General features: G+C 42.6%; 1 protein-coding gene across 2 annotated transcripts; it reads right to left on the reverse strand.

Annotated features, from left to right (window-relative positions):
- Positions 1-353: 353 nt before the first annotated feature.
- On the reverse strand, positions 354-9,517 carry LOC146974745 (ubiquitin carboxyl-terminal hydrolase 2-like). 2 transcript variants are annotated; one of them, XM_085798361.1, is made up of 12 exons: positions 9,158-9,517; positions 4,769-4,816; positions 4,538-4,661; positions 3,454-3,565; positions 3,254-3,364; positions 3,026-3,090; positions 2,818-2,921; positions 2,611-2,691; positions 2,442-2,520; positions 1,790-1,897; positions 1,577-1,697; positions 354-1,228 (listed from the first exon to the last, which is right to left on the reverse strand). In XM_085798361.1, exons 1-12 carry the CDS (start codon positions 9,314-9,316, stop codon positions 1,123-1,125), a joined length of 1,218 nt encoding a protein of 405 aa, XP_085654487.1. In that variant the 5' UTR covers positions 9,317-9,517; the 3' UTR covers positions 354-1,122. The 2 variants fall into 2 exon arrangements, with proteins under 2 accessions (XP_085654487.1, XP_085654486.1); XM_085798360.1 differs by having other exon boundaries at positions 4,769-4,819.
- Positions 9,518-14,003: the final 4,486 nt, after the last annotated feature.

A 14,003-nucleotide genomic window follows, 5' to 3' on the forward strand; every position in this document is an offset into this window, starting at 1 on the left:
GTCTGTCACAGACAGTGACTTTGTAAGGTTATACATGTCGGATGTTATGTTTTCAGATTGAACCTCTAGCTCCAAGTGGCAAAAAGAATCAGTTATTGCTGGTTGAATTAGATTAGTGAGAGTCTATGGCAAATCATCATGCATTCAGTTATGAATTAGAAGCATTTTTGTTGGGATGTGTATGTCACATGATTAGATGGCATGCAACGGATAAAACATATAATGTCTTTATTATTAATGCAGCACTTGTGAACCCCAGCTTCTATTGAATAAATAAAGGTAAAACAAGAGGAAAGACATCATGCGGTACAAGGCAACATTGAACTTTGACCATGTGAAGACTCGGCACAGGCTTTAATTTTAAACTCAGCAACTTTATTCCTGGTAGAAGTATCACTGATGCATATTTACACAGCTGCTTTGGTGCGTTCAGGTTTTTCCCACAGTACAGTTACATTCACTGCGCTGCCCATAAATACTATACAAAAATAAAATGTGCTTTGACATAAAACGTCCCCTCTTCATTCGTGTTTTTGACTGTTCCAGAGGAAACCTACCAGCCTTTGTTAAATGACATATGCAGTGCACACTTTAAATTACTGACATCATATTAAATAGAATAAATTAGATCTTGCATTCAGTGTGTGGGACGTTCTGTCACTGCAATGTCCACCCACAACCATGTCCTTAAGGTTAATAGTCCATGTTTAAAGTGTAAAAAAAAGAAAATCCGCTTAATGAACAGAATATGTTCATGATCGGCTGTAAAATGTCTTATTTTGAAGTGAAAATAAACTGGAAAACATTATTTTTCACAATCTGGAGCTGATTTTCTTCTGTTTTTCCAGAGTCACTTCAGCTCCAACCAGCTGAAGAGCTCAGTCTGAAACCCTGAAGTGCAACGTGGTTTCACATTCACCTTCTGTCTCTCAAAAAACGCATGAGATGGAGGTTAAAGGGTGTGTTTGTTTTCCTCAGCAACCTGTCTCTGTGCTTCGTATATCCAGTCTGTCATGGCAGAAAAGTCTCCACTAGGTGGAGCTCTCTCCTAACAGGCGCTGTCTCGCTCCATTTTTCTCTCAGGCCCAGCTTTTAGCACCGCTCCTCTCTCTTTTACAGCATCTAAAGCCGACATGTCTGATATTTGCTGTGTGGGGAGGCGGCCAGCTCGTAGAAGAGGACGTAGGCGTTGCTGCTGCGAACCTGGCTGGAGGACATTGGGCTCACCCTGCAGAGAACACACAACACACACCGTAGTTATAACACAACAACAAAACAAATGCTCCTTGGTACCTTTTTTTTAATTACTATTTACATATTTATTTGATTAAAAATTGCTGCAGAACCGTCCCACTCCCAGAGACTGACACGCACAGACAGGTACACACATGCACAGCCACACACCCAACCTGCACATTTAATAACCATCATGCTGACACACCTTTTAGAAAGAGGCCAATGTCATGACAGCAGGTACACGCTGTACAATATAATTATACTGCACAGCTTTACTGCCAATCTCATAAGATAACGTATGAGGTAATACGATGACAGTTGAGTGGATGTAACTAGATACCTGGAGTCATTGTAGCTGTACCACTCTCCCAGTGCAGGGTTCCTGCAGTACGCCGTGTAATGGCCTCCCAAAGCATTTCCACTGTGGTTGGACACAGCGTACAGGTTGTACACAGCACGCTCTGTAAAGGGACAAAGAGACATCACCGTCAGTCAACGCTCATCAAATCCCGCTGACCTTGGAAAGTACATGTCGTCCTCTGCAGACACTTACCGCTGCTCTCTGAGGCAAACTCCCGCAGGTCCAGCTCTTTGAGTGGGAAGTTGACGTAAGTGGAGAGTTTGCTGGCTCGGTTGTTAGAGTCTGAGAAACGCTTCAGGTCTGAGTGGGGAAACCGAGTCAAGGAACAGAAACCTCTTCAGAATAACACTGTTGTACTTCAAGGGCAATTTGAAGACAACACACAGGATTATCTCACGTCTCTGCAGCATCTCTTGGCTGAGTTATGTAACAGGTGAACACGATGAGCACATGAAATATGATGCACTGACACGTTCTCAATAATTGTTTGATTGTTCATCGATTTTTCAGCCCCTGGGTGGCAGCAGAACATGCCAACAAGACAAATAAAGTTATCAGGATCAACAGATTAGACATGAATAATACATTTGACAAGTAGCAACATTAAGATTCATTTTCAGTGTTTTTATTCTGTGTTACATGTCTAGTCTTGTTTTAGCTCTATTTTTGGTCTCCACCTCCTGGGAGACACTCAGTAAAGGGTTTGTCCAAGCTTTAATTTGCTGAATACATAACAAATTAATGCATAATAAGATTATAGTGTAAATGAGTGTTTGATAATAATTCAAATGCATATGAATACTCTTAAGTCTTAAATGGTGTTGAGATGTGGGGAAAAGGATACGAAGCACGAGGATCTGAGGGAACTTCTGGATGCTGAATCTTTTAGTGCATTTCCTTCTGGCTTTGCATCTGTTGCATGTCTGAGGGAGAGTAAACAGAGAGGCAGTGAGACGCTGCAGCTCTACGGCCTATACATTATTGTCACAAAGGAGTGTGGCGTGGCTTCTCACCGGCCGCTCGTCTCCATCCAGCACGTCCTCTTTTGTGAAGAGTTTCAGACAGTCTTTGAGAGTCACTTCTCCTGAGTTCTTCTGTGGAAATGCAAAGTGTGTCAAGTCAAGAAGAAGCAAAACTATAAGACTCAATAGCCCATCCGATACTATTTTATAAAATATTGGAAAGTGGAAAACCTTTGATAAGTCTGTGTGTGTGCTGACCTGTGCAATAGGTATCGATAGGTCCCAGAATGGATCAAACATGGTGGAGCGGAAGCCACAGGCGGTGCAGGTCAGAGAGCTTTTCAGTTGACCGACGAATAGATCTAAAGACAGAAGTAAAAGATGGAGGATTGCATTTAATATGGATCCAAATTCAGCAGTGGTTTTAAGGTTATGATGCAGCTGCAGCCCCCCAAAAAAGACTTACCCACGACTTTGCTGTCCTCTCTCTGCAAGTACATATTCCACATCCTCCTGCCTTTCTCATCATCCCTGTGAACAGACGTCATATCACATTATTTCACATAACTGGAGAGGAATCTAAAGTTCAGAAACAGCCATTAAACTGCACCACTGCCTGCCCTGCAGCAGACACGGGATATTATGAGTGACATATTGAGGGTGAAGGTGGAAGGTGGCTGGCGTGATGACTTACGAGAGGTGGTCAAAGTCCTCGACTGACACCTTGGGGCGGACCGTCACCCTGTTCACTTCAGTGTGAAGACCGTCCAATAAGGAGCGCAGAAACTCCTGGGCGTCCTGCTGACTGCACAGAAACACAGGGAGAATTACTTACTTATTTCCCAACCACATGAAAATGAAACAACTTAACAGGCAGGCCGAGGGGAGACTTACTTGCAGCCGACGAATTTGGGAGCGTATCTCTGGATCTGGTTCCTGAAGTCCGAGGGGCTGATGGCCTCGTTGTTCACAGACGTCCACAGGCTCTGAGTCAGCTTTGCAAACTCTGAGACAGGAGGTGAAGAGAGGACACCACAAGCATGAAACACCATGTTTCTGTGGTTCACACATCTGCAAGAACATCCTTCACAGGATAACTGGCACCCTAACTTAACTTTAACCCTTTATGATGATACCGATGAGTTCCTCTCCAAACTAATTTATACTGCTTTTTAGTAAAAATTCAGCAACGTTTAAAGAAATTTCTAGAAATGGTACAATTTATTTAAAAGAAAATAAAGATTATATTTTAACCCTGATACATATGAAGCCAAGGTCATTTGTTGCAGTTGGATTTTTATTGTTAAGTACCAAAAATCATGATAAAAAATATCCACCTTACCAACTGTAATGTGTTACTTTTGACCTTATAATAATAATAAACTTTTTTTATACAGTATATTTCTGTTACAAGGTGTTTGTGCAAATAAAATAACAACACAACCAAAAAACAGAAAGTGTCTAAAACAAAAAGCTACAGTTTGAAAAGACGAAGAGCAATAGAAAACAGAAAATGCACCAGCTGGTTGCCTAGGCGATGTTATATGTGTGATTAAATATGCTCAACTCAACGCCCACTTACTATCTCATGATCTTCATCAGTAAATGGGAGTCATGTGACAACACCCAAGCCTGATGAAGACCATGAGATGATGTTGAAAGCTCTTGAACAGCTACTAAGTGAAGATTAAGTTGTTACATAAATTAAGAAAAAAACTAAAAAACTAAACTGCAATTAAAGGTTGCAGTAGAAGAAATTCAGGCTTTTTATATGTTGACTAATAGTAGCTGTAGGAGTATGATGTGACGTCTGCAGTTGGGTGGCTTTACTGATAACAGCTGAATGATTTGGGTCTGATGAGTACAAATTACATATAATTAAAAATAACTTGACCTACTCTTGCTCAGCCATAAAGTGACTCATGTTCCTCGCTGTCGCTGATAAGATGTGGCGTGAGAGCTCAGAGTCTCGTCCTACCTTCCATGAGAGCCGCGTTGGTCCGGCAGTTGTTGTTGAGGTCTGTGCGGTGGACGTTCCTCAGGCAGTAATCTCTCAGCTCTGGAGTGTTGCTCAGACACTGAAGGATGGAGTTCATGAAGCACTGGAAACCACAAAACACAACATAAAACACAAGAATTAATCAGAAGATGAAGAGTCAGGCGGTGACGTCAGGGGGTCAAGGTGCACGGTGACGTTACAAACACTCACCGTGTTGCCCAGGTTCCTCAGTCCCACCAGGCCTTGGGGGCTCTTGTTCTGCTGAAAGACAAAGAGGAGAGATTTGCTTTAACTCCAGAGTTTTCCGGTGGGAATGACAAGTTTAACAGAAAGGTCTTAGACGGCGCAGGATGAGAGACACTTGACAGGCAGCTAGACAGCGAATAAAACAGCATAATGAATTTAGTCGACCATAAAAAGTTCTGGAGGGTTGAGGAGGGCGTGTGTGAGCAGACTACAAACCTCAAACTCATTGTGCTGATGTAACTTTTTCACTGACTTTTTAAGACGAGTTTGCCACTTTGTAAAAAAACCAAATCCAACCGAATTTGTTTATCGATCGTCAAATGAGCACAAACAGGTTGGTGAATCGAAAAAAGGAAAATCTCAATTGGTTCTGAAAACGTGTCGACCGATGTGGGTCCAACCGAGATTGAGTCAAAGTGAAAGTCCTCATTTCAACTTGTATGTTTGAGTCACAACATATGTGCTGCTGATAAGGCCCCGGGGAGCCAGAGGTGTGGTCCTTCATTATCACATGGGCTGAGCGTGTGTTAGCGTCACGCTGACAGTCATATCCGAATGTCAGATCAAGCTTGCACGAGGCCTCGGTGTGACAGTGACAGTGACAGCATCTCTTTTACATTCCTCCAGCGTGAACTCCCCCCCCCCCCCACGAAGGGACTGCAAAAAATTAATTCAATTCATACGACGGTCACACTGTCTGCAGCGTGGACACAGCACTGAGCTCTGGTGATCAACTGCTGTTCCACATGCTTCCTGCCCTCAACACCAGCATCTGACAGACGATGAGGAGGGGGGGGGGGCTTTACTGAGAATCAGGAGAGGTCGGTGGACGTGGTGTCTGTTTCACCAATCATTGCACGAGTTCACGGATCAACTTCTTTGGTTCTGGTTTTATCTGGTGCCACTGGTGGCGTGCGTGGTGTTAATCAGACTGGTGCAACAATCTGAAACAATGGATGATTTAACTTTTAGATTTTAGACACTTGATGTTTGTATCACCATGAAATCTGGGAGCAATCACGAGCAGCCAGCGTCTCCCTCCCATGACTTTTATTGTCAGACTGGAAACACACAGGCCATTATGGCACATATGAACTGTATCTGTATCAGGTCTGTGTCCTGGATGAACCGGACTCAACACCCTTTAAGACATCCAGACACTGGGTGAAATGTATAGTAGGGACTAGGGACTACTTCAGGATGGAACATGGTCAGTCATACCCTGCTGTGACTGAGACGTTTCTCCACTTTCAAACCAAATTTAGGCTGCTTTCAACTCCACAATCAGGAGCTGCTTTCAAATGGGATGAAATCTTGTCGTCAGAAAGTTAATCCATAAATGTCAAGTCAGTAAATCAAACCAGTCATGGATGATTAAATCCTGCAATTAAATTCTGACATTTTTCAACAAAAGCCTAGTTTCAGGTTAAGTTTTTCAAACCTGGTTTTTGTGTTAAAAAATGTACTGTTTTCTTCTCAGACTGTGTTAAGACATACATTTGTGGATGTAACCCAAAGATATAGCTTCAGATCTGAACGGTGGCAGAAACAGTCGGTTGTGTTCAGGTTGAGTCTGACAAGCTGCTGCAGAGTGAATCTTCCTACCGCCGCCAACACAATCCTCCTTTAATGCTTGGTCGTCAGCCAAGCCAACCTGGATTGACCTCTCCATGCATTTTATTGCATAAGCTTTCATTTGAGGTCAAACTTCATTTAAGTATAACTGACCTAATTACGCTTGTCCTTGAACACAGAGGTTATAAAACTGTGGTGAACATACTTGACATTTCCTGCACCACCCATACACTTCTGGCCGCCGCCTGAATGCCATCTTGACCTGCGACCTGCAGCTCCTTCTGAATGAGGGAACATAGTAACTGTGTAACATGATGACTCGGAGCGAGTCAGCGCGGTCATGCACCGACGCCTCTGCTGACGCCCAAGCGTCAGGCCAGCGATGCACTGACGGAAGTGTAAATGAGGGCACCGCTACACATATGTGCAAACACAACAGCAGCTCCCTGTGAATCACTGGACATACCGGCGTTAAAGAGTTGGAGTTTTCCATTGTATTACCCAGTGCACTACAGTACAATACATCAGCAGCACTTCTGTTCTATCTACAGTTGTTAGAACTGGAGATAAGTGGAGAACAGAGCAATTTGCTGTTTTAAGTAAATATGAAGAGATTAGTAAATCCTAACTTGCTGTTATCCTTATCGACACTTCTCAGAGGAGAGGTTTGGTGCCTCGTGTTGTTTATCATGTTGTTCCAAAAGCTTTTCAGTCCTGAAAATAGATCTGTGACAATATAAGCTATAAACAGTCCACAGTCTGTTTCCTTGCCTGCTTGGCTACAATTATCTTCCCCTTCTTTTCCCTGCAGCATTTGAAGGTGACCATATGGTGCGAGTCCCAATCTGCCGCACTGCTCCGGTGAGTACTGACCACAGCGGGCCCCCTTCGGCACTCGCTCGGCAGGCGGCTTGTAATTTGAAAGACCCGTCCAAGAAAAGGGAGGAAGTGGTGCGTGAATCTGGTAAATGTGTGTTGTGAACAACGCCGGTCCACTGGCATGAGTTCAGAGAGAGACAGGGAGCTGGAGAACGTGATGTCCTTACCCAGCTTTGCATGCCTGGTCAAGGCCGTGTTATGTGACGAAAGAAGCAACACATGGAGCCAGCTATGCCACTCCCATGGATACAGTATAAACACAAGGAGAAAAAAAACTCCTGCTACATTAACAGCAATGCTGGGGGAAGGTCCAACACACCACACTGAAGTAGAGGAACTTTTCTGCTACTGTCCTAAAAGAGGAAAACATGAAATAAAAATAAAAACATCTTTAAAACCTTCTTAGAACTAGGTTGTGGAGTTACTTTTAACAGTTCCATTTCAGTTTATCATTATAATGAAGAAAACTAATCTGCAATCATTCTTTATGATAATGCTATTTCCTGTCTACAGCATCTTCAGTGTGAAGATTTGTCTCTTTTTTCAGTCTTGTAGTGACAATAAACTCATCATCTGTTGGATGGAGGACGATTGGTTGGACCAAACAACCAATCAGAAGACACGTTGGGCTTTTGGGAAACTGTAATGAGCATTTCAGTGTAACTTTTTCTTGAACTGATGTTGTTACGTTGTTTGTTGCAGAGCCAATGGCATTAATCCTCTGGGGACCACGAATGTCTCTGCACCACACTCACCACAGAGGAGATATTTCAGTTTGGAGCAAAGTGGTGTGCTGATACACCTGACGTCTGGTTACATAAGCACTGACAACTACATTGACAAACCTCCTCAGTTACACCAAGATAAGTTGGTGCTATAAATATCTGTGCTGTGCAAACACAAGCGGCATGCAGACCACCGAGAGAGAGCGCAGATCATCTGTGGGAAGCCGACCAACCAACCACACAAGGACATCAAGTGTAGACGGTGACCTCAGGCTGCACACACCACCACGCTTCCGTAAACACCTCAAACCCACATGCACTCGTTCTGAATGTGCAGGCTGTGGGCTGAGAGCTTGGAGCGAACAAAATGTACCGGGGCGGATGATAAGACAGGTGACAGTCTGGACACATTCCTTATCAGCAGAGCTCCTTCCCATTACGCAACAAATGCCACACACTAATTGTTGCTCTGATACAGGCTTCTGCTTTTCTTAAACCTAACACCATCTCCCCACACAAACACAGCCCTGGCTCCAGCCCTGTCCCTGTGCACTGATAAGAACCTAAAGGTCACCACAAAGGAGCCCCCTCCTTCTTATGTCACTGCAACGTTAAATATCATGGTCAGATTTATTTTTACTATTTCTTCCTCTGGTTTCATTCACAGACTGTGTGCATGCATTATGCTGCATTTAATGGACTCTATTTCCCCCCCTCTCTCCTGCAGTAGCCTATCACCGTGATATCTCTGTGGACATGAATCATCGTTTACAGTTATGCTATATTTGCGTGGAATTTGATGTCATTGTCAGCTGTATGGGTGTTCATAACACTGGCATGAACAACCAGCAAACTGTCAGTGCAGAAACATATCAACAAATACACAGATTTATTATAGATCTAAGTGAAATATATCGAGTTTTCTAATACATTGTGATGTAAAATATCCAAACCCTCCAATCATGTAGATTCATGTTATAGTTAGGACAAAACTTACTGTTCATAGCCTACTTATAAACATCACAGTTAAATCATGAATAATTTGATCTTTAGAGTTGTTGCACCCCTTTTCTGACAAGTGCATAACAACTTTAAAAGTCTCCGAGGACCAGATTTATAAAAGTTGTGTGAATAACAAGGGAATAAAGAGGCAGTGCTGCGGGACTGGACTCACCTTGGCCTGGTTGATGATCAGACCCATGAACGTGGACACCAGCACGGACCGGGACAGGGAAGAAGGGCTCTTCCGCCGCGAGTCGTGTCTGTCCAAGGGTAAAGCGGCCGGAGGCTCCTCCAGCACCGTCACCGTGTAGGAGTGACGCAGAGACGGCATGGTGTTGTTGTTGTTGTTGCTGCTGTTGGACTGTCCAGCTATGCGGCCAGACACGGTGAAATCCCGCTCAAGTCGCTCACCAAGTGCAACGAAGCGGCGGTGAGTCTGGTCGGTGGTCTGTGGTCGTCCTGTCCTGCAGTGTGTCGGTGTGTCGGTGTGTGACGTCGGGCACCTGTGCACAACCTCGCTGTGGTGAACACTAACTAACACAGCGGCGGCGTGTGTCGGAGTTTTTACTGTGTGACGTTAACGCCCACTCCCACCCCCGAGACGACCGGTGCTGCCTTTACGTGCTGTTGGAAACATTAAAACCGTCATAGCACTGCTTGGTGCATTGAAAGAAACTATGAAAATAGCCTTAAAGGGATAGTTCACCCTAGAATGATATTTCGCTCATTATCTACTCACCCTCATGTTGACTAAGGGCTGGAAGAAGTTTCAGATTCCTCCGTGGCTTCTCTGAGTTACAGGGAGTCTCGGCATAGCAGTGCATGTCCATATAACGGTTGCAAAGGGACACCGGAGCTCTTCGTAAAAAAACACACACAAAAAAACATCCAAATACCTCCATGCTGCTCGTATGTAATGTCCGTCTTGTGCTGAAGCCCCAAATTGCGTAATTGTCCCGAAAAAAATTAAATAAGTCTATATTTTAAGCTTGTTTGTAGCGGAAGCTTCTCGAAGCTCCTCTTCCTGGTCCGTCCAAATCTCGCGTGATTTGCGCCGGCGTCAGCATGCGTCAGTGCGGTTACTGCGAATCACGCGAGATTTGGACGGACCAGGAAGAGGAGCTTCGAGAAGCTTCCGCTACAAACAAGCTTAAAATATAGACTTATTTAATTTTTTTCGGGACAATTACGCAATTTGGGGCTTCAGCACAAGACGGACATTACATACGAGCAGCATGGAGGTATTTGGATGTTTTTTTGTGTGTGTTTTTTTACGAAGAGCTCCGGTGTCCCTTTGCAACCGTTATATGGACATGCACTGCTATGCCGAGACCCCCTGTAACTCAGAGAAGCCACGGAGGAATCTGAAACTTCTTCCAGCCCTTAGTCAACATGAGGGTGAGTAGATAATGAGCGAAATATCATTCTAGGGTGAACTATCCCTTTAACAACCTAAATGAAAGTAGGTTTTGCATGTAGGTAGCTACAGAACACACCACTATGTAGCCTAAAAGACAAACAAAAAATGATTGATACTGATGTAGCCTACTATTCTGTAACATTTTGCTACTATTATAGGGTTCGGCCAAGCTATTTTGAACTTAAAGGAGAATTCCGGCCATATTTGACCCCCTGATCATCAGCCTTACAATGGTAACATCAGTTAATAACCTAACATTAGCTTTTTACTTTGGATTGGATATTGAATTACTGTGCCGAACAAAAGGTGTAGCTACTATTCATATTTCTTTTTTTCTGCGGAAATCCAAAAGCCCATGTAAAAACCCTGCCAGCAAACCAGGACAATGCTAATAGAACTAAGTCATGAGTAGCCTAGTATTCGGGGCCAGCACAAAGGAGCAGACACTGTAAGTGGCCACAAGCCAAATGGTTTGGAGACACTGGTTTAATCATTAAAGCAGAAGTAAGTGATATATTTGTGTTAATATAAGTCTTAAATAGTTATATCTTCCGACAGCAATCACTTACATAGAGTGTTTGGACTGAAACACGGGTCTCCCAGTCCCTCTGCTCTGCTCTGAGCCGAAGAGAAAACATTTATCGTATCCTACAGTTTTTATCCAATGAGGAGAGAGAACGGCATGCAGGGCTGTGTGTGCAGCCAAGGGACGCCGTGAATGTGGTGACGTAGGGACGAGGACTGTTATGGTGCCTTCAAGGAAACTCGTATTTTTCCGACCTGTGAAGTGGTACCAGGTCGATCTGGTACGAGTTCACCGGTCGGAAGTTACGAGTGGCCGTTATAGTGACTTTCACCGGTAAAACAGGTCGGAAAAACACGATTGGGTTGCCTGAAACGCTACAAAGTCGTAAGTTGTGACTTGAAGCTGTAATTTACGATTTCAAAAGCCTGACTGGAACGCAGCATTAGCGAAAACGACCGGACCACTTACTTCTGCTTTAACTAATTTTATGAGATCTTCTTTCTTAATTTTTTTTTATTGAGAACCAGAACAGCAATTATATTAGGCTATGCCAAATAAATATGCTGGACTTGCATTATTGAACTATTAGATTTTACAGTTATGGATTTGGATGGTTACACTTCAGAGTTAAAGAAGATGCATGAGTTTACAGGTCACCTGATGTTAATCCAGGTTTTCAGATTGTACAGGACCTGAGTTAAAGGTCTTTTAGCACTGTTGGACAGAATAAAGTCGTCTCTGACTCATTCATTTGTCATACTGTATAAAACAACTGTAGCCTACTCAGGTGAAGACACTGACATGGAATGAAGTACATTCACCTTTATGCCACAGTCTTCTCTTCTCATCTTTGAGAGAAATATTGTACCTTTTGTTACACTACCTTTATTAAGGGTTAGGGTTAATATGGATTATTATTCAGAATTAAGATACCCAGCAGCATAAGAAACTGTTAAAAGTAACCTCACAGCTGCAACATTAAAGCAGTGTTTGCACATTGCCACAATGAAAATAACAAAAATCAAAGGAAATATTCTTCCTGAGTATTTGGTATTTTAAAGGTGTATATAGATAAGAAAAATGGATTTGATTCCACTGTGGGTCATACAATTAGTGTAATAACTCATCTATCAGACGATGAATTGAAAGAAACTATGAAAATACAAATTCAGAATTTAAATGAAAGTAGGTTTTGCATATAGGTATACCGTACATTATGTATGAACACCACTATGTAAAAAACATACAAAAAATGATTGATACTGATGTACTATTCTGTAACATTTTGAAGCTGGAGTGGAGCTAGTCTACTTTGCTACTATTAAGGTTCAGTCAAGCTATTTTGAACTTAAAGGAGAATTCCGGCCATATTTGACCCGCTGATCATCAGCCTTAAAAATGGCTACATCAGTTAATAGCCTAACATTAGCTTTTTACTTTGGATTGGATATTGAATTGCTGTGCTGAACAAAAGGTGTAGTTACTATTCATATTTCTTTTTTTCTGCAGAAATCCAAAAGCCAATTTAAAAACCCTACTTGCCAGCAAACCAGGATGTCATCAGAAGTCATGAGTAGCCTAGTATTTGGGGCCAGCACAGAGGAGCAGACATTGTAAGTGGCCACAAGCCAAATGGTTAGGAGACACTGGTTTAATCGTTAACTCATTTTATGAGAATTTCTCTCTTATTTTTCTTTTATTGAGAATAACTTAGCCAGAACAACAATTAGTAACACATGCCAAATAAATATGCTGGACTTGCATTATTGAACTATTCGATTTTACAGTTATGGATTTGGATAGTTACACTTGTTTCTCAGCTCAACTGCAGAGTTAAAGAAGATGCATGAGTTTACAGGTCACCTGATGTTAATCCAGGTTTTCAGATTGTACAGGACCTGAGTTAAAGGTCTTTTAGCACTGTTGGACAGAATAAAGTCGTCTCTGACTCATTCATTTGTCATACTGTATAAAACAACTGTAGCCTACTCAGGTGAAGACATTGACATGGAATGAAGTACATTCACCTTTATGCCACAGTCTTCTCTTCTCATCTTTGAGAGAAATATTGTACCTTTTGTTACACTACCTTTATTAAGGGTTAGGGTTAATATGGATTATTATTCAGAATTAAGATACCCAGCAGCATAAGACACTAAAAGTAACCTCACTTTTACAGCTGCAACATTAAAGCAGTGTTTTCACATTGCTACAATGAAAATAACAAAAATAAAAGGAAATATTCTTCCTGAGTATTTGGTATTTTAAAGGTGTATATAGATAAGAAAAATGAATTTGATTCCACTCTGGGTCATAAAAGTAGTGTAACTCATCTATCAGACGATGTAGCCCAAACTTTGTGCAAAATTCTATTTTCGAGTAAATCCGAGATGAAAGTGCGGTAGTTTTTTTCCGCATTGGATAATGCAGGCACACAAATTATGCGTCACGCTGCTCACGATTCATCAGCCACTGATATTGGATCCATCATCCGTCAATCAAACGTCTGAGAGACACACACACACCGAGTTCGGTCTCGCCCCAAACATTGAATATCCCGCCCACTCGATAACGACCAATCAAATTTGTTTTCCTTACTCGGGTAAACTCGTGGAAACTCGTAGAAGGAGGCGCGACAAACAGGACAAACGGCCATTTCTGAACACCTTTAAGTAAATTTTGATGCTCATTCCAAACCATTGATACACAGACTGTGATATCGGGAAAGAACGACAATTTCTGGATGGCTGTGTAAATTCACTAGACCGAACAGGCAATGAAGAAACTTAAAGCAGAAGTAAGTGATATATTTGTGTTAATATAAGTTTTAAATAGTTATATCTTCCGACAGCAATCACTTACATAGAGTGTTTGGACTGAAACACGGGTCTCCCAGTCCCTCTGCTCTGCTCTGAGCCGAAGAGAAAACATTTATCGTATCCTACAGTTTTTATCCAATGAGGAGAGAGAACGGCATGCAGGGCTGTGTGTGCAGCCAAGGGACGCCGTGAATGTGGTGACGTAGGGACGAGGACTGTTATGGTGCGTTCAAGGAAACTCGTAACTCGTGTT

Source organism: Trachurus japonicus, chromosome 14 (assembly GCF_045865225.1).
Source record: "Trachurus japonicus isolate A0001 chromosome 14, Traja_1.0".
NCBI lineage: Eukaryota > Metazoa > Chordata > Actinopteri > Carangiformes > Carangidae > Trachurus > Trachurus japonicus.